This window comes from Plectrocnemia conspersa, unplaced genomic scaffold, assembly GCF_051122295.1.
Source record: "Plectrocnemia conspersa isolate PC_06_02 unplaced genomic scaffold, ASM5112229v1 ptg000009l, whole genome shotgun sequence".
NCBI classification, from domain to species: domain Eukaryota; kingdom Metazoa; phylum Arthropoda; class Insecta; order Trichoptera; family Polycentropodidae; genus Plectrocnemia; species Plectrocnemia conspersa.
Genome location: NW_028277173.1, coordinates 5,422,390 through 5,444,378, shown reverse-complemented (window position 1 = coordinate 5,444,378; position 21,989 = coordinate 5,422,390). Strand labels below are relative to the sequence as shown.

Here is a 21,989-nt window from a genome sequence, read left to right as displayed (position 1 = left end):
CTTCTAAGCAATTTCTACGCTTCCAAGAGTAAAATAAAAACAATTTCAAACTTGCAAAATGTACTAAAGCAGCCTCTTGATAAATAAAGTGCGTACGAAATTGTGCAATCATAACTTTTTTATAGTACACAAGCTCTATAAATATAGTCTTCGCGTTATCAATATTTCACGCAAGAGTCTCATTTTAAATACATATGCATATAAATATATCATATAAATATTTATAAATAAAAATGTAAAACGCTTTGCAGTAATGAAAAAAGTTATTATTTTTTTTATGTCGTGAAATATTGGCGGGTTATATTAATTTTTTGCAGAATATCATTTTTGGAGAATGCCTATAAGTTTCCCTGAGGTCAGGCAAACTTTTTGCGTGGGCGAGAGTTTCACTGTTCATAAAGTGAAATTTTTCCCATTAGTTTCCGTTTTTTCAGCCTAGCAACGCTAATAAGAAAGGAATGACACACTGGGGGAGAGAGATATTAAAAATTGAATGATGGCATGACGCATTGCTTTCCTAATTAATGCGTTTAATTTAAGGTTTTAATATATGTATTAAATCATATATTTTTTAAATTGTAAATTACACCGGACGACCCAAATTTATAAATAAAAAAGTCGATCCAATAAATTTGAAATACATTCAGAAATATTTCCAAAGTTAGAAAGTAGCTCAAACTTTAATACCTTGTACTTAATATTTACATCTGCTTTCATATAGATATAGTCTGGAAACATTGTATAAACGTAGCAATTTCAAACGTCGTTCAAAACCGCATTATGCTTTATTTTTAAAGCCTGAATTGCTTAAAGATTTTACAAAGCTGTTTTTCAATTTAAGTTTTAGGTTTAATTAAGCTAAAAAAAAACAATAAAATTTGTATAATAAGGGTGAAAAACATGTATAATATATATAGTACATACGTTTACTAGATATTTAATTTTAATAAATAATAAATTAAATTATTAAATACTAATTTAATTAACTAAGGAATATATAATATTTTTAATAATATCTAAGTGATACTAGCAAAAAGTAACTAGAATACAAATACGATTAAGACCCGTACTTGATATTTTCCAACAACATGTAGTACTTTGTTTCGCTCTGATTCCAGACAATGAAGCCCTAATCAAGTACGCTATGAACCAGCGTATTGTACAGAATGTGAATCGGTAATAAATTATTAAAGTTACACGCGCTCCGCATAACAAAGCCGAGCATCCTCGACGCCTTATTACAAATTTTGGCAATGAACACGAAAATCTCTATTTTTTCTGAAACATTACTCTCAAGTCATCAACGAAAGTATATCTGCTTAAATTGTAAAAAATTCCGACAAAGCAGAGGACGTAATTTATACCCTTGTAGAACTCCAGAATGAGCAAAATATTTATCGAAGCAAAAAAAACATATAATTATTAAATGAAATTATTACTTAATAGTATTCAAATAAATAAGCTTTTAAGCCGGTCGAAAAAATTAGTAACTAGCAAAACTTAAAAAGTTTTTTTGGAAAGTTCTATCGGAGATGTTTTTTAACCGTTTTTTATGTCACTTATATTACACTATCTGTATTTAAATTTAAATATCTAATGCAAAATATTAACTCATGTATACAAAAGAATGTGATATGTATACAGAATCAGTAATTATCTGGGTGGCACCTGCACGCCTAATCTATATCGGTACGCGTACGAAGAACTATCCCGCCGGCCCACTACCAACATTCTAACGCTAAATACTACACCCGAAACAACTAAAGTCTTCAATTAGTCATCAAATTCGCTATAGACCTAGAGATACTACTGAGCTCAGCTGTTTATTTTTTACAATAAATAAATACAGCATCGTCAGAACGTCTCATACAGATTATTCGCCAGTAAAGTATTACACAACTACACAGTAGAGTATTTTTTTTTAAAAATCATACAATACATATTGAATGTGTGTGCCTATTCTTTTACAGTAGCGCAAACTGTCTTCAACTTAGAGTACAATGTTATATGCCTAAAAAAGCACGTAAAAAGGGATTCGAGATCATTAATATATACGACAACATAAACACGATCCTCACATACCCGATCGAATATTTATTTACCAGCAATAGGATAAGAGGACCTACCCCATCTCGAAAGCGTGTTGAATCGTTTATATTTATTTTTCTACGGCTCTGGTTTATTCATACAAAATGTACACAAACGGTTACTACACACTATAGTTTGAGCCCGTCAATAAACACCGTGGAATTATTACAATGTGACGCGCGAGCACGTCCGTTTTTCGGGGCATTTTGCACCTTCAAAGCGTACCTCGGGGGTGGTGGCCGTCCGTGCTGAATCTTTGACACCTTAAGAAAATCCTCATTGGTATTCCATCGCGCCACTTTCCTTAATCAACTTTTACGAGGGTTTTTCTTCGGACGAAGTGTCCCTAAAAAGTGGCACTCTCGCCTCTCTAGCTAGCGCTCTTGCAGAAAAATTATTTTAAATCGAAATTTATGTTTTATTTGTCCGGAATTGATTTTCACTTCCGCTCCGTACGTGCAAAGAATAAATGTCTTATTTATTATAAAACAGCATGATCCATTAAGAAGTTTACATTTAATACAGCAATAACATATAAAAGCACTTATAATAAATCGATAAAATTAACGACAATTTTTATAAAACTTCACAGAAATTTTAAAGATAATAAAATAGTAACTGCTTTTGTAGGTAAAAAGCGCATAAATACATATCACGTGTTATATTTTCTATAGCTGAGTGACTAATATATGAAAGAACTAGATTCTAATGCCATAAGGATTTTAATTTTTGTCCTTTCTGGAAGATCATAACTAGTGATCAATATATAATTAATTCCGTTAATCATGACAGATTTTCTCAAATTTTACTATTCTCACAGATGAATAAAATAAAATTGCATAATAATATACATTATTTGTAAGCTCAAATATTCAATAAAAAAATATGTCACTAATTTACAGACTTTGGTTTCAGTCTGGTGTTTTAAAACTTACATTGCAATTTTTTATTGTATTTACCTTATTAAAATGCATTGGACTAACGCCTTTTATGTAACAATAAGTCAATTAAGGGTAACGTTTAGCATTAAAATGAAAAAAAATTAAAATATCACCCTGTATTTGACTGACAACTTTACAGAAATCAAGTGAAGTTCAATCTGTACATTATATGAACTTTATAAATGAGCTCTTAAAAGATGTTTAAAAAAAACTATTATTCTATAATTAATTAACCAATACATTTTAATATTTATTTTTAATTTAACATGTATTATATTTATTGCACTATTTAAGCTTAAAAATAAGTATTATTTAAAAAAAAATGCGGAGTAACACCAATTTAAAGTCATTAAAAACACAGCTAGAAAAATAATATATAATATACCTTTTATACTAATCTTAAAAAATTGCATAATATCCACCAATAAGCAATAATTAAAAAAAAAACAAATACAGAAGGCAATAATATAAAACTAAAAACAAGCGGTAAATATCTGAAATTACACCTGAACTTATTTAACATATTGTATTTGGCAACTTCGCTCTAAATGGCTTGCCGCCATTGCGGCCCTTAGACCAATATTTAATAGCATGCTAGCTAGCAAAAATTAAATTTCAATTTATGAACAATTAATTAGGGCTGCCTGGTGTGGTGTGGGAGCCTGATGAATAGTAACAAGTTCTGTATATTCTATGATTTAAAATAGCAACACATTTTTATCTTTAATGTTTAATGTTCTTTTTTTAGCGGCTTGTAAATAAATAAAATTTTATTATATATATTTTTCTAATCTATACATATTTTATTCCGAATCAACTGCAATATTGTTTTCTGATGACAAATAAATCAGAATTGCACAAAGTTCACGAAGTAAAATAAATGGCTTTGCTGTAGCACAGTTTTATAAAATTACATTATTAAAATACGTAAAAATTATGTGGTGAATATTATAGGGGTTAATTAATAATTCTAAATTACTAGGTAAAATTTCGATAATAATAAATTAGCTAGTATATTTAAACATCGCATTTTCGTATTTTAAGGGAAAAAATGATAATTGATAATTTAATATTGACAGGTAGAATTTTTTGCCGTTCCACATTTCAAACACAGCTCAAATACTTTTGGACTTACCCATACATATAAATATTTCTGACACACGATACAGGCAAATCCCGACCGCCATTGCCAAATTGCCGTTTCACGCTAAATATTGAATCGTCTCGCCCGAGTAAGCACTCGAGATTTGATCGAATTATGCAAATTCGCCCACCACACCTGAAATACTTGAAATTTCTACTAGCGCATAAAAAATAAGTTAGAAAAAACCAAATATGTTACATATTTATTTTCTCGGCCTAGAGATTAATGCCCGAACATGACTCGCGGTTCCTCTTTCGTTCACCCGAAGCCCCGCAATTTATTACGCCGAGCCCCTTTCTCGCGACCGATCATCAATAACAGGTGAATTATTTATTCGCCACAGCCGCGAGTGACCGTGAAAATTCCGCCAGCCCTCGGAGATATTTTCTCATGGTGTTTTTCACGTTTTTTCGCGGTGCACAATGCGGGAAAACGTGAACGTTTTGAAGCTAGCTGTTACTATGTAATAAATAGTACTTCGTTCCGCTTTAGATTAAAAAAAATAACAACTGACTTTTTGATAAAAGTCTGAACAGGTTATATCTAAAAAGAATGATATCTTAATAATTAAATATTAATTGAAAATTCGACTGGAGTCCAGATAAGAAGGCAAAAGTCAATAGTAACATATCCGACGTCTAGTAATTCTATCTTCGGTCCTTACATTATTTAGCCGACAACAAACATATACAAAAAAAGTTTGTTGGAAAATACTAATGCGGATTTAAGGCCGGAAAGTTAACTATCAGATATTCTTAATACGGTAAATTAAGAATGCATATTTCTTGATAAACAAAAAGTAGTGACCGGATTATTGCGCAAATAAAAATTGTACACAGCGAAAATTCTGAACATCAGTGATTGTTCATTGTCAAAGGAATTTAACTTTTAATTTAAACGGCTTTATATTTTACTCTATTTTAAAGTGAAAAATTATAAATTAATAATATAATTGTAAAATATTTTAAAACATGATATTTAAAAATTAAAATCACATAATAACATATGTTATATATGTATACAGATATTTCTTTATACATATTGACGTATTCTTAGATATATTGTACATGTATCTGTTTACAAATCATCTATGATCAGCATTTTTGCTGTTTGAAATATTCGCTATGCGCAATAATCAACCAAAAACAGTATTTGTATACACCTGAATGTGCCAAATGATAAAAGGAAAACATTAAAAACACTTTTACAATACAAGCAAAAAAAAATAAAATACAGAAAAAAATTAGGTGATAATTTGAGTATATTTCATTGCAGAACTACAACCATTGGCATGTTGTCTTTAGCCTCTAAAGCAATCTGTGCTTTAACATTTTGTGCTTGTTGTGTTGTTTCGCGAGATATTTTTATAATATTTTTTTGTATAAAATGACAGTGTTCTTTAATTGTTTCTATTTATAGGCTAGTAGGCAGTTTTTTAAAATAAGTATAAAATAAATTGTAATTAAAAAAAATAGTATTACTGGTGTCACTTCATACCTGGCAGGTATATATTGAAATGGGTCTAATTATTTGTTCATAAAAAAGAATTTTATTTTTGATAGCTAGCGTGCTACTTTAAATAAGTATTGGTCTGAGGGCCGCAATGGCGGCAAGCCCTTTGGGCCGGTTTCACATGTGCCGGTTGGATTCATTGGCGCCGTGTAGTGAGGATGGTATACAATATAAAGAGAAACGGCCTGAGCAATATTCTCTGAGGAACTCCGCTAGAATTTTACGCAATATCAAGTGTTTATTACTTAGTAAAATAATATAGCTTTCACTTCTTAGGTGCATTAGATTTAAGTTTCCACTTATCGAAATATTTATTCAAGATTTTTGTAAATTATTTTATAAGCACTATATCACATATTTATACACATGTTTTTTTATTTTTCGGATATCGTTCGTATACAATATAAAGAGAAACGGCAAGAGCAAACTTTCCAGAAGAAATCCAGCTATGATCGTATTTAACGTAGCAGATAGTTAGGGGTCTTATGTTTGCCATACCGTGCTAAAAACTTTTTCTAGAAATAAAAGATTCGTACTCTTTTTCATATAAAAATTAGCCCAAATATACTTTGTTAAACTATTAGGTTGATGTGTTTTCGAGTGAGTTTCACGAAAACTAAACTGTTGGTTAATAATTTTATTCCCCAAAGTCTATTTTAAAAGCATTATGATTATTCTTTTTATATTTTATTAAATGACGCTAATAAAATGATGAGCGATAAGTAATTGGAATTGTAAGATCCTTATCGGAAAAATTTTAACAGTTTTTCAAATAATTTATAAACTTAATTGACTCATCGCCCACTTTTCAACGGCAAATTTTTCATCGCACACTTTTCAACGACTAAATTTTTATTCGCCCACCTTTGGAATACTCTATTTATATATCAGTTAATAATAAATTGTAACGTAGCAAATTTCGTTAATATATTAGTGTACCTTGTGCAATTTTAGAATATCAAAAAGCAAGTAAAACAAATATTTAATTGATGAAGCAAGGCACACTTTTAAACAACATTTAACCTAATATTATTGACTATTTAAATACATTTTTTTGTAATTTATAAAGTGCTACTTATAAAGTTGAAAATGGTAATTAGAATTGATATTTTCTATTTATATCAAATATTTGTAGCTAAGACTAATAATTTAATAATTATAAAATAATAAATGCTACTTATAAAAACAAGATTATTTTTGCAGATACTATTATTTGCAATTTAGTTAGGTATTTGGAAAAAATTATGGCTACTTTCAAAAGATCTTAAAACGCATTATATTTGATAAAAAAAATATTTACTTTCTAATAAATATAAAATGCTAAAAAGATTTTCGCACATTAGATTTTTGACAAAAAACTTTTTCAAAAATAACAATGTTCTTTAATGGTAGGAATTAAATATCTGGTTTGGAGTTTTTTAAGGTTATTATAAAACGGTGTATTATATAATAACTTTAAGGTAATTAATAATAGTTTTAGTGGCGCCATAATAACTAGCTAGGATTGCTGTATCGTCAGCGTACATTGATAGTTTAGTATTTTTCAAATTGGAAAATCATTGGTATATAAAATAAAGAGAAACGGCTCAAGTATACTTCCCTGAGGTACACCAGGTGGTATTTTACGCGAAATCTAAAATGTATTATTTAGCGAAACAATATAGGTTAGATTTTTCAGATGGGACTGAAAAATGTGGATAATATAATAACGAGTTCCGTACTTAAAAAGTTTATACATTAATCCGTCATTCCATACTGAATCACAGGCCTTTTCTATGTCTAGCAATTAAAGATTAGAACTTTTTTGCATATTAAAATTGGTACATATCTGCTCTGTTAGTATGTTAAGTTGATTCGCAGTCGAATGATGTTCGCGAAAACCAAATAATTGTTTGTGAATAAGTTCGCTATTAAGAGATTACTGTAATCGAGGTTATATGATTTTTTCAAATATTTGCTAAATGACGGCAGTAAACTGGCATGATGGATTGGTATATAAGCTAATCAAAGCTAAAGTTCCTCTTTCACTTATTCACATAATTGATGATTATCTTTGCGACAGAAAATTTAGCTTCTAAATAAAAAGGAGAAAACCCAGTCCCGAGAAAAGAACCAATGGGAGTGCCGCAGGGTAGCATTCTCGGCCCTTTTTTTGTTATCCATGACGTTCCAGCTCCACAGTACTGTCAATATGCGGATGATTCAAGCAGGAAAATAATCGGCAAAAGACTTCAAAGCGGTTTAAGGCAACTACACAACTTCAATAGCAAGTGGAAGATAAAAATAAATGACGGAAAAACAGAAGCTATCGTGTTCTCACGTATAACAAGGGTGATTCTCTTGTCGCAAATAAAAATGAACGGTAAGGCGATTCCCTGGGCAAAATCTGGCAAATATCTTAGGTTACGCATGGAAGTAATTTTTATTACAATAGATACATAGGAGGTGTAGATGAATCTGACAAAATGCTGTATGTTTATCTTGATGAAGAAAAACTCTAGAATATCTATAATATTTCCGTATGATCCTAGAAGTTTATATCATTTATAAAATAAACGTGGGTAGTAAATATATGCTACGTCTTTAATATACGTCAAGTTTAATTGAAAAAATTGAGCGGAAATGAGAATTTTTCCAACAGAATTAAGAGTGTTGGAAAAATTACCTTGTCGTAATTGTATGCAGTTCCCAAAATAAATAACCTATAAAAAAATCTAACCTAATTTGTGTCAGATGTAAAAAAGGTGTACACGGAATATGTGTAGGCCAGCAAAAACGTAAATATTATATTTTAAGTTACATAAAAATGATTGCATGTGCAGCCTAATAATAATGTCTAATAAAAATTTGTAATATATGAAGAAAAGTTATAAACTTTATTAATCAAATTATTTTTTATATCATGAAAACCATATATAATTTTTTAATATTTTTTTATATATTAATTAATTAAATTAAGGTTTTGCCATGTACATATGTTTAGCAACTGTTATGTTTTTATTATAGTGTATACAAATATTACGATTGTTTCTTATTTAAAAAAGTTGTGGGTTTTTTTATATCCCTCTTTTTAGTTAAGAAATTGCTGGCAATCTTTACATAATATGAAAAAAACGCGTGGCACTCAAATGATGAATAATCTAGACTAAGATAATAATTTTAAAAAACTAAAATTATTGTAGAATTAGCTAAATTTACTAACAAATTAAAAACTTTGTAATTTTTTTGTTATAAAGGTAGTCATTTATCGATCTACCTCTACAGCAACTTCAGGTCTTTTATAGAGAAACTGAATCTGAGTTCATGCGAATACAGTAAAACGCTTTCAAGTAATCAGCATATAATAAATATTCCGATGTATTAATTGCCCCATGCATATTATTAATTAAGAGCAAAAAGAGCATAGCACTTAGATCGGTTCTTGTGGTACTTCAGAATGAGCGAAATATCAAAGTTGCTTAACTTCTGAAGAAGTAGGTCATGGCAAGCTTTCTCGAATACTTTTAAATTACATAGAATTAAATTTTGAAATCAGAAGATTTTGTCTCCGTCTTCGAAAGGCGCAAAAGAATGATGACTATGGAACGATGCGAATTAAACCCGTTTTGTTGATTTACTAGTGATTGTGAATATATCTGTGAATAATTATATTAAGCAACTTAGCAAGTGTTCAAAACACGATTTATCACTCTTTTCATGGATCGGGATGACTCGCACAAATCGAGAAACGATGAAGTTTTAAGCGATAAATTAATAATATATCGAAGAGGAGCAAGGTAATTAACCTGGCGCCCTTCAATATAAAGTCAGGAATAAAGCCTAGTCTTGTGGAACTATTTGACTTAAGCTCAAAACCGTATTTCATGTCGAATATACATATTTAACAAAAAAAATAGTAAACCTAATTTTGAGACCGATACGATGTACGGCCGCATAGTGCGTCGCCGCGGTTTGAAAAGAATTTTCGCGTGAAATAGACCCGCGAACGGCGGCCAGAGACCCTCAAAACTTTTCGCTAATGCAAAACTTTCGAAAGAAATTGCGTGTAATGCGTGTTTCGGCGCTTTTCAACGCGTGTAATGTAAAGTAGGAAGTTTAAGGCAAAATGCGTGTTATTCGAAATACGCGGAAGAAACGTGCTTAGTCACTTTTATTTTGTTCCACCGTTATTAATTTTAATTGTGGGAGTGGGAGTGGGAGTGGGAGTGAGAGTGATATTACGCCCGTACTTTACGCCATTGCACATTACGAGAACAAATATTAAATTTTAAAACTGACAAATGTAAATTCCCGGACGCTCCCAGGCGACCCAAAAAGGAGGACATGTTCCGGGGAAAGCTTATGAAAACTCAAATGTCACAGAATGTCAGAAATATTACATAACAAGTGTCGACGTATTGTGTATATTGTGAAGAAAAAAAAGCTCAGAGAATGACAGATTCAGTGTTGCCAAATAATGATTTATTTTTATTTTATATTATTATCCATCTCGCTGGACTACTGCTACTAAAATAAGCCGAAAAACGTAGAGTTTATCGTTTAAAGTCGCATCAAAAGTACGTGTCGAATAAATCAAACGTATTTAGAAATCAATTTCGTTATGATTGATGTCACCGACGCAACGAGCGTCACGTCTAGCTGTAACGAGCGTTAAATATTTGTTCTGAACTAACGAGCTCAATTATCCATGTGCGTGAGTTTAGCTATAATGCCTTTTAATTTATTCTCTTGTATAGTACCATTCGAAAAAAGTGCGGAACTGAGAAGCTTCAATAATTTGTTGAATTACACGTGTAGCGCGGGTGGGTATTAGGGGTCGAAATTCATTTGCATAATTCAATAGGATATCTTCGAAGATGGTGTCTCTTGTTTGATGAGCTCGTGAAACGGGTCGGACAGGTTTGCTCCGCTTCCTGGCACATCCTATATTCGACGAATAACGGTGATTGATACACTTTTTACGCATTTATTTAAGCCACACTGTAATATAATAATTCTAAAGATAATATGATTTTGGCAAGGTGACATTAAGGGGATGTTTAAAATGGAAGAGTATTTTACATATCGATGCCTTGAAATGTAAAAAAAAAAAGTATCACTGTTATTTTTACAGGCAAAATTTTCATAAAAACATCTACGTATATATGAGAGATTTTTATTAAATAAGTATGTATATTAACATACTTATTTATTTATTTATTCACATTTATGTGTAGCGTAGCGTGGGTCTAAAAAAATCAATTTTTCGAGGCCTTCAAGGCGCTGGAAGCGATAGCAGCTGTAGCTCTATCAGACACATCAAAGCTATCACAAATTAAAATAGTAGACGTTACTTCAACCTCATTTGAGATGTAGAAAGAACTGAAGACAAATCAATTTCACTTCTTTGCTGCAAAGATTTACGAGTAATTTTTATGTGGAATGAGCGAAGAGCTGCAAAATAATGTACTCTTATCAAAATATAATGTATAAAATCACTCACATCAAGAAAGGTGGTCTTTTATAATTTCAAATATGTTTGCAAAAAGGTAAAACCCCCAATTTTTGCGCAAACTCAAAATGTTTTTAAATATAATTTACCTATCATATGCAACAAAAATAAAGTACTTTGATGCTATTGAAAGTCAATAAAAAAAATCCAAACCAGATACCACATCTGTGCAATGAAGCATATTTTTATCCATTTCATAATCAAAGTTAAGTGATGTTTTTTTGTAAAATCATGAAATGATATTTTTGGACGCAAAATAATAATCTATTAGCGTCGTCGTTAGTGGTCGTCGGCATCAAGATATTTTAATTATGAATAACTTTATTTGTGTCATTAATATTTAAAAAAAAACAATAATAAAGAAAGATTAAAAACTTGTAGTAATAAATTTAGATCGCATTTTGAGAATAATAACAAAGAGTTAAAAAATATATTTTATGTGAAAAACCAAGTTTAATACTTTTTGAGAATTGATGCTTGACAAATTTTATTTCAACCTATTTAAAAGCAGTCTATATAATAATAATCTATAATGCAATACTACATAACCACTGTTTTAAACGTATTTTTATATCGTAGAACTCAGATCTAATAGGCTTGCTAATTATTACCAGAAAAAGCATATTATTAAGAAAAAACAAAAAAAATTCTAGGATGAAGTAACACAAGTAATTCAGATTATTATAAACTCCAAGTCGATCAAAATAAAGCGATACTAATATAAAACAAACATTTCTATACTAACAATATAAAACTTTAATTTAGATTCTCAATACTTATTAAGAAAAAACAAAAAAAAATTCTAGTATGATGTAACACAAGTAATTCAGATTATTATAAGCTCCAAGTCAATCAAAATAAAGCGATACTAATATAAAACCAACATTTCTATACTAACATTATAAAACTTTAATTTAGATTCTCAATACTAACAATTAAAGAACATTGACATAATCGTGCCAAAAAATACAACAATAATATTACGCAAGACCATATCAATCTTTACAGGACAAAAACTCTTATTAAATCACAAAAAATAGGCAATTAAATAAACTTATTCACAGATCTATTATTTATATATAATTTACTTATGGTACACACTGTACCTGTTTCACATGCTGGGACCACAACCTTTAAAAAAAACACCCAAGAATTCAATGCCAAAAGAACTAATGTTTCGCTCTATCCTTGTAAATATTATTTAGTTAATGATTCACATCAATGGTTCTCAACATATTTTGAATCGCACCGAATTTATTGTTATTGTTTTTTATTACTTTGATACATGAAAGACTAAAAATATTTATGTATGAACTTTACAATTACATACATATTTAAATACTTGATGTTTGGCTATCGTATGATATTTCTCGAAGCAATTTTTCATTTGAAAAGGTAATTTTGAATTACAGTTAATTAAATGAGGAACATAAAAACCAAATTTTGCCTAATAGGAGAGCGCAAAAAACAATTATCACTTCTCAGAAGTCAAAAATTCACGTCAAAAGTAATAAAATCGCACGTTACCAAGCGTTCATAAGTAGTCATGAAACTTATGTATCAAACAAGTGTTAATCCTAAATCCTTGTGCTTTTAACTACCTGCTTTTAATGTAGCTGTGAATTTAGCGAATATGAAACTATTACTTATTTTTAAAATTTGCAAAATATTCATATATTTTTTTAACAAAAAAGCATTTAACGAAAAATTCATGAAAAAACCTTAACATATTAAGAAAAATAAAAAATCCTAATTTTACATAAATTTCAAAAACACTAACTGCAACGAATTGCATGCAATAAAAAATGTATACTACAATTTCTTATTTTTTACTGTTATCTAACGATATGATGGATGCCTTTGTCATTGCAATGATTAAGTGAAATATTAAAAAAAAATATTGAATCTGTTGATGCATTCTTCTAAATTATTTTAAAAGTGATTTGAAAATAAAATACATCGATTATAAAAGTTCTTCCTCGCAATATGAAAGCCACGTACGACAGTTTGTATCATGCTTATTTTCAACGTAAAACTTTTAGCAGCTATGTTTATAAAAATAATTTGCATATTGTTGCTGCTTATGGGTTAACAGAGTAATACAAAAGCATTATTAAAGAAAAATATAGCCTCAAAGGAGCAAATTCGCACATAGGAAAGAGCATATAAAATTTAATCCACTTGTAACGGCAGAAAGAATTTTATTGCCACCTCTAAAGATAAAACCTGGTCTTATAAATAAATTTGTTTGGACGTTAGTTAAAAATAGTTCTGGACCTTAATATCTCAAAATAAAATTTTCTAGAATAAAAGAAATATATTTGTGAGTAAATCGCATAAAAAATAGACCAATAAACATGGACAAGCTTTACAGAGGTATTTATGGATTGTCACCGCTTTATAAGGAATTGATCCACAAACCAGTTATAATATGCTATGATTTAGTAGAACTCTTCTTTCCTGAACATTACATCCACGGCGAGCAACATCCGTAAACGGGCGAAGTCGTCATAAATTCGGCGAATACAGTCCGATTGCATAAGCATTCGTTACTTTCGTTGAAATTATAATAGCACCGTAGACGATTTACGAGCGAAGGCTCCGGATTCGATATGAATATTCTCCGAATTTATAGCCTCCCATTAACGATTCCACACGTGCAAATACATGGCTCACACGTGTGTGCGGCAACTTGCCGTTTTTAGTGTAGCAGAAGCATCCGCCATTGCGACCGAAAGGTCAGGAAATGTTCGGTTGGATATCCCTGGACTTTACGGACAGAAAAACCAATTTTTATATATGTGACTTGATACAAAAACATCAATTTTTGATCAAATATTTTTTTTCCTAATAAATTCGAATTTAAAAAGTTTCCTACTTATGTTTGTCATATCTGTCGTAAAAACAGTTAATTGTTAATGTTGATATTAAAATTTTTAAAATATTTACAACCACTGCTCTTTTTATAATGCTGCATGAAGGCGGGTTCATGCTTAATATTTAAGGTTTTAACCCTTTGGGCGGTATCGCCGTACATGTACGGTGGTCGAACTTTTACTGTTTTAAGTTGCCACAGATAGTTATATATGTACATATATAACTGAAGAAATAATAAATAAAAACGTTATATAATATTTTTTTTAGATTTGATTTAATGTAAATGATTTTTATAAATAATAATGCCAGTAAATTATAAATTACGAAATAAATAAAAATACTAAAAAATATTTTATATTAATGTCATAAAATATTGAAAGCCTATGAATTGCCAAAAAAATACATTGAAGCTGAATAATATATAAAAATATTCAAAATAAATTAACAAAATTGAATAATTGAAAAGTGTTCCATTAAATTATTTAAACATATTAACAGTAAGATAAATCAAAGCAAAAACACGTTAGGAATTACTGATTTTTTTCTATAATTTAGTATAAACGCAATATAAAATAATAATTAAAAATTAACAACAGAAATAATTATAGAAAAATACGTGAAATTAACTCACTACTCAAATGGTTAATAGGGGTCTGTGAATGATTAAATATTTTTTACGAATTTTTAGCACTTAAATTCGTCTTATTTTTGCTTAATTAATAAAAAAGACACTTAAATAAAAAACCCTTTCGAAGGTGATCCGTGCCAGTTTTTTAAAAATATGCATACTTTACTTAAAGATCAATAATATTTGAATGACCAACATTTTTTTGCAATTTCCTACTACTCTAACCGGCCGGCGGTTTTATCTTTACTCTGGTGATCTAAAAACCCGATCCGATAAAAAGAAATTAAGCATGGAAATCGACAGAATGCAAAACGATTTAAGGCTAGTTTATTTTTGATATTTCAAAAAGGTTTTTTTATATGGTTTTTGTAAAGTAACAACAGCTGTTATTAACAATTGTCTCTCAATTATTATTGATAGCCAAAGGGGGTTCGATTTTTATTTTAAAACAATTGGAAAACATCAATTCTGAGCTAAGCTCAAAATTTCAATAGGCAATTATAATTAAATTGTACAATTGAAGAAACCAGACATTGATGTCATTAATTAAATATTTGCAAAATCCAGAATATTTTACCAGTCTAAAAAATAATGAATTCCTTAGGAATTCTTCAAAAGCACAAATATGAAAAATGGGGAAAGTAACTATTTGCAAATTATTTATTAGCTCGATGAATTCTAAGGACTCTCGCAATCCATTACACTATTATAATCCATTGAAAAAGTGTAAATTCATCGTTGCTGCAGCAATTAGAGAAAGAAATTTATTTTAGCCTTATAAAGAGTAGTGTTAGAAAACCACGGTCCACGGTCGAAATATTTTTAACTGAAAAAAACTCGAGGATGTTTCATTCTACTTTAGATGGCATGTGTTTTTTAAATGATTATTTTAAGAATATAATGTAATAATGTATCTGCAATACATACATTTTTTCATTCATCAAAATTTCTCAAGAAATTTGAGATGTAAAGTTGAGAATTCTTATTTCTCGATAAATATAAATCATCGAGAAATCAGAATGCCTAGCTATGCTATAGGTATCTTAATTGCACGATTTTTTTCATCCATAAATAATAATTAGGTTAGCAAAATATAACAAAATATTAATTGATGAAGAAATCCTTAACAAAGTTGCTTTATAAACTTGCTCTCAAAATTAATTAGCATTCATATAAAACCCTAGATAAGAACACCCAGAATTAGATATCGCCAAGTGTAATAAAATATAAGATTTATGCGCTATTATCGCGTTTAAACTAACTATTGTCTTTATTTATCTGTGTGTAAAACAGTGCATTATATGGTTCGCAATAAAACCACATACGTGCTAAATCTACAAAGTACATAAGGGGATGGGAAATAACCATACGGTTAAATCAGTCAGAATAAATCCGTTTACTATGCGTTAACCCCACTTGCAATAGACGTATAAAAGGGTTTGCAAGAACAAACTGAACTACGCATATTAATATTGTATTTTTTAAATTTTATTTAATTTAAATTTTAAAATACAAAAGTTAATATGCGAAATAGAGATAATATATCTGTGGTAAACTTACCATTTTTCATGTAGTATCCAGCATTGTGTTGCGGCCCGGAAGCACCCGGTTGGCCACCTCTGAGCTGGTCCTCGGGCCCCGAAGACCCACCCTCCGTGCTCGACATGACCTCCACGGTGAAAGCGATTTTTCTTATAGCTTCGACACGGAATTAATCAAACTTACACCTTTCTTTGCATCACTTCACTTTTGGGTCTTGGTTTATTTCATTTTTTCGCAAAATAATTTGATTACTTTTCACACCACACACTATTTTTTAGATATGCAAAGATTTTTTTATTGAATATTATCACAGAGACACTCGCGCAATAACGATTCTGAAACAAAAAAAAAATATATATAAAACTCAATTGTACTAATCGTTTGATATATTTTTTATGAGAATACTAATTACTAATATATAATAAACATAAGTGTTGAGAATGACATTATCACGCTGCAGATTTATAAGTGCATATAATTATTTTTATTATTAATTTAGAAAATGTATCCGTTCCCTCATATTTATAAACAATACAGAAACAATGTTTTTCATTGATTGTAATATTTTATTGTTAAAATGTAAGAATTAAAATAATTAATTAGGAACTGATCGCAACGTGCGAATACTTCATTGAAGCTTTTAAAAGTAATTAGTATTTTGTTATAAGTGTTTATATATTTATTAATAAAACTAACTGTCGGTCTCTCGCGGTAAGGTACCGCAGCTAACGAGTGTACGAATACCGGACGCTCAGCTTTTTTAGTTTATTGCTGATTCGTTCTAATTTAATTTATCTAGTTTTAGTAATAAATTTTGCTATGTTATATAATAAAGTATAAATAAGATAAAAATTGCACATTTGTTGGTTTAGTTCAGCTAATAATTAAATATATATATTAAATTATTTTTTTAAGAACCGTACAAATTTAATTACATTCTTACTTTTTCGTACAATCAGAGCTTAATAAAAAATAAAATTTTATAACTTTTAATAATTATTATTATCAGAATTAAAGCTTTATATACATATATAATAATAAAATAAATCAGAAGCATTAAAAAAAATATGTTTGAAATAATAATTTTAAATTAAATAGTAGCTCTTTAACAAACTTTTCGTTCCTCTAAATTACAATGTAACTTCCTTTACTTGATATTATGTTATATAGTAACGAGCGTGGTCGCTTAAACGCTCCTTTAACCGCCATAGTTGCACTTATGTGCATTCACCGTCAAGTGTGCTAATTATAACGTCAGCCATTTTGTTCTGAACGAGTCGTAATCGTGTAATATTTGTTCAAACTAAACGACAAGCGCTGACGCGTTACAATAGTAACCGGCTGTGTAAAAAATTAAATTGGCGCAGAAATATGCTCGGGATGATGGATATTTCAGCGTCTGAGCTGACGTTCAATTAATTCTGAATGAAAACAAGGGGAACCGTTTGAGAGAGGGATATATGTTTTTGTATAAATAAAAATAAAAACGCGGGACGCACATGACGTCGGGGATTATTTATTGTTACTATTCTGGACGTTTAACAGGGTGGATAGAAATAGAAACGTAAACGCTCATTGTTGTGCCGAACAAGAGGAATTTTACATATATTTTAAAACTAGCAACCCTGCAGACGGATTTATGGACTTTTTAATAAATGAAAGTAAATCAGATTCGTTAAAGATGTATGATTTGTGGGGCATAAATATATTATCGCCATCATTAAAATACTAATGTATTAATTTAAATAATTATATCTAATAATACAATGCTAAAAGTAATCACCCACCACAGATTGCTAATAATTTCAATATGATCCTTAACATGACCCAACTGTCGCTATATAATTAAAATCGACTTTGATTACAATCTGAACGTCAAGTCAACTCCCACATCCTTATATAAATTTTGACATTTTTGCCATTTTGTCTAATAAACGATTTTTTTGTGTTTCACATAACAAGCAATGATAATCATTCTTTTTTAATGTATTTTGTAGATATTTTTATTAAAAATAACGCAAGACAATAGCGTATTCCTCAATTGCTGACTAAAAAATGCTTGCGACGATTAATATAATGATTATTGTACAAGGTGTGACAATAAAGCCGTCACGAACCACTTCTCATTTATTTATTTTTTAATAACATAATAAATGTTAGTGTAAGACTATTATTATAGAATTACATCATAAAGAAAGTCTCCACTTTTATGATGCAATAACACATGCAAGAGAATGAGATAACTAATACGTCCATTCATAAAATTTGACGTATTTTACTAACGCTAACAAAAAATATAAATAACATCTGCTCTTTTAACTACTGTTGTATAAACAACACTTGCTATTTAATAGTTATTTAAATGTAAAAGACTATAACAATTTCGCGTTGATCTAAATATGGGAACAGCATGGGCAATTCCTATAAAACAGAGCATTTATTATCTTCTAGAATTGAATTAAATAAGTACAGCTGTATTTAAAAAAAACGTACACAAGTAATAGCTTCTAAAATATCCTCAAGGCAATCGCTTTTAACTTGCGATCCGCAAACCTTAGGGTTCAGCACAAAGTTTAGTAGAGTGAGTTCTCGACTTAGATAAAATACAAAAAGTCCGAATTAATCAAACTTCTTTTAACAATAAAAATATTTGCATATAAAATATATTAATTAATTAATTATATTAAAGTAAAGTTAACACTTATATAATATTGGGTGGAAATGCTGTTTAGGATTGCAAAATCATAGCACATTGAAAACATTAAAGCCCTAAGTTAATATATGTATTTTAAAAACACTACTACCTTTTATATGGAAACCTAATCAAAAATCATGGCTAACTAAATGTTTTTTTGAAGACTGGTATGTTATAATTTTATGTTTATATACATATATGTTAGTGGTTACACATTTTTTTTTTTTTTTTTTTAACCTACATTATAAAATTGTATTGTTAATATATAATACACTAAGTCATCAGTGTGACTATAATGAAAACCTAAAAAAATGTTCTTTTATTTAAATACAACCTTTGTTATTTGACTAATGTATATATAACAAATTTTATAGGAATTATTATTAGTTCTGACAATAGTATGATATATTTGAATCTGTTCTGCTATTTGTATTATCAAATTGTATTTTTAATATATATGGAATAAGTTTACTTTATAGTGGGTCAGGGATAGTGTGCAAACTAGAAAAGTTGAAGAATGTTATTAGCAAACTAGTAAAAATAATTAGTTATAAATTTAGAAGAAGACGATTCTGTGTTTAGCAGACTTTAGTTTTGCAAAAAAATTTTAATAAAACTAGAGGATCAAATAAATAATACTATTTTAGATGTACAACAGCAAGAAAATAAGCAACTACAGATTTTTTTACTAATAATATTACAATAAAAAATAGCATTTTTTTTACTCGAATATTAAAAAAAATCCTTTTACCTATATATGATTAATATTAATTAGCGAGTGGTTGAACAGTTTGGCTTCCGCGAAAACCACTCTACGACTCATCAGCTCAATAGGTTAACAGAGCACATCTCTGCTAATTTTAACATGAAAAAATCAACGGGACTCTTATTGTTAGATGTGGAAAAAGCGTTTGATACTGTGTGGCATGATGGGTTGATTTACAAACTCCACAAATATAAAACCCCTAACTATCTGCTACACTTGTTACGCTCCTACCTTGATCGTCGAAGTTATGTTGTTTCAGTAAATAATGAACAATCGATACCGCGTAATATCCCAGCTGGTGTTCCTCAGGGGAGTTTACTTGGACCGTTCCTTTTCATTTTGTACACAAATGATATACCTATTTTAAAAAATACTTGTCTTTCAATGTATGCCGATGATACGGCGATAATGAGTAGCTCTTACGGTCTTAAGCCTATTTCAATAAAATTGCAAAAATCCTTAACTCTCTTAAGTAATTATTTCAAAAAGTGGAAAATAAAAATAAATCAGGACAAAACGGAGGCTATAATTTTTACAACTCGAAGACAACCTTTGCCCCCGACTATTATAAGCGAGCAGGGAAAATGTATAGAATGGAAGGCGAGCGTTAAGTACCTCGGAATTCACCTGGACTCCAAGCTTAAATTTAATAAACATATAACCGAACTTAAATCTAAAGGGCTCGCAGCCATTGCGGCGTTAAAACCAATTTTTAATCGAAAAAGTGCGCTAAATACTAAAAATAAAATTCTATTATACAAGCAATTAATCAGACCGGCAATGACTTACGCCTGCCCAGTGTGGAGTAATACGTGTAATACTAACTTTTCTAAGCTACAAGTTGTTCAAAATAAAGCTATAAAAATAATTTATAATACACCTTTTTATACTAACCTCAAAAAACTTCATAATAAATATTTAATTCCAACTATTAAAGAACATGTTCACCACCATACTAATGATTATTATAAAAAAATACCGCGAAATCATACTAACCCGTTAATCTCAAGAATCGGTGATTACGACAAAAACAAACTCAAATTTAAATATAAACACAAAATGCCAAAGCACATCTTGTTCTGACGCATAAATTTTATCTATTAATTTAACAGCTCCAGGTCTACGAGTTTTATATTAAAAATATATATTTATAATTTAAATTTTTTTTTTTTTTTTTGTTAAAGGTGTTTATGTACTTTGACCTAAACTTAACGTATTTTATGTTCTTTTATTATTCTTATTTTTGTAATTCCTCTTAATTTAGCTAATCAATCGTAAATTGTGATAATGGTAATTAACCAGCAACCAATGAAATGTAAATATATATGTTTATAAAAATGTATTATTTAATTATGTAATAAACGATAATTAAAAAAAAAAAAATTAGCGAGTGGCAAAAGCAGTATATAAATCTATACATTAATTCATAAAACTGTGGGTGCTTTGACGATCTACACAATTGGTTATAATTTAAATGTCATTCTAACAACCGTTTTGAACAATCAAAAATTAGGCCACACAATTGTGTTAATAATTGAAAATATTTCACGGAACACCTAATAGGATTATCATCCCAGACGTTAAACAGCCATAAGTACTGCTGAAAAAAACAATCTTTGTTTGGAAAGGACAATAGGACTAAACAATATATTCTACCCTGTGAAAAATATTATTGTTTTTTCAGCCTTTGGTTACTGATCGCTTGAGTGAGAATCTGATCCGTTTTTTTTTCAAGGCGTAAACAGATTTAATTTGTGTGTACATGCGATTTGTCAGGTCTCGAACCAGCATTATAATATATGTAACCCTTGTTCACAGAGAGAAAAAGAGAGTCGCAACAGTATGAACGTCACGTCAGCATAAACGAGCTAGGACACTACATGGACACAAGATACAATAGCGAATCGTGCATCACGAGAGCACGTCCTTGCTGCTCCACTAACAGCCGACAATAATACAACTTGACACGCCAGCCTAACATTTCAACTCCACCGCCTAATATATTTATATATGTATGTTGATAAAATATATTTTCTGGAGTCTGTTTTGAAAGAAGAATCACATCCTTCGGCCTCAAAACTTTAAAAAGGCAAACACTACATATGTACATTAAAGTACAAACTACACATTGTAATAAGTAGATAGTTTGTAGTTAAAGTGTATGTATATTAATAAAAAAATTCTTTAAAATTAGCAAAAATGGCTCCAAAAACATTAACATGAATCATTAGAACAAATTAATATTTCAACGCTATACATTTTTTTTAAAAAGAATTCATGTCGTTTCACAAATCATTTCGACAAA

The 21,989-nt window shown here is 29.5% G+C and overlaps 1 protein-coding gene across 8 annotated transcripts in view; it reads right to left on the bottom strand.

Moving 5' to 3' along the window:
- The window catches only part of LOC148231685 (uncharacterized), a 534,843-nt gene that overhangs the window by 366,909 nt on the left and 145,945 nt on the right, over window positions 1-21,989 (bottom strand). For all 8 annotated transcript variants that reach the window (XM_088193447.1, XM_088193445.1, XM_088193440.1 and 5 more), the window contains one exon: window positions 16,242-16,558. In XM_088193447.1, coding sequence (XP_088049573.1) covers window positions 16,242-16,347 — 106 coding nt within the window. In that variant the 5' untranslated portion in view covers window positions 16,348-16,558. The remainder of the gene's footprint in view (window positions 1-16,241; window positions 16,559-21,989) is intronic.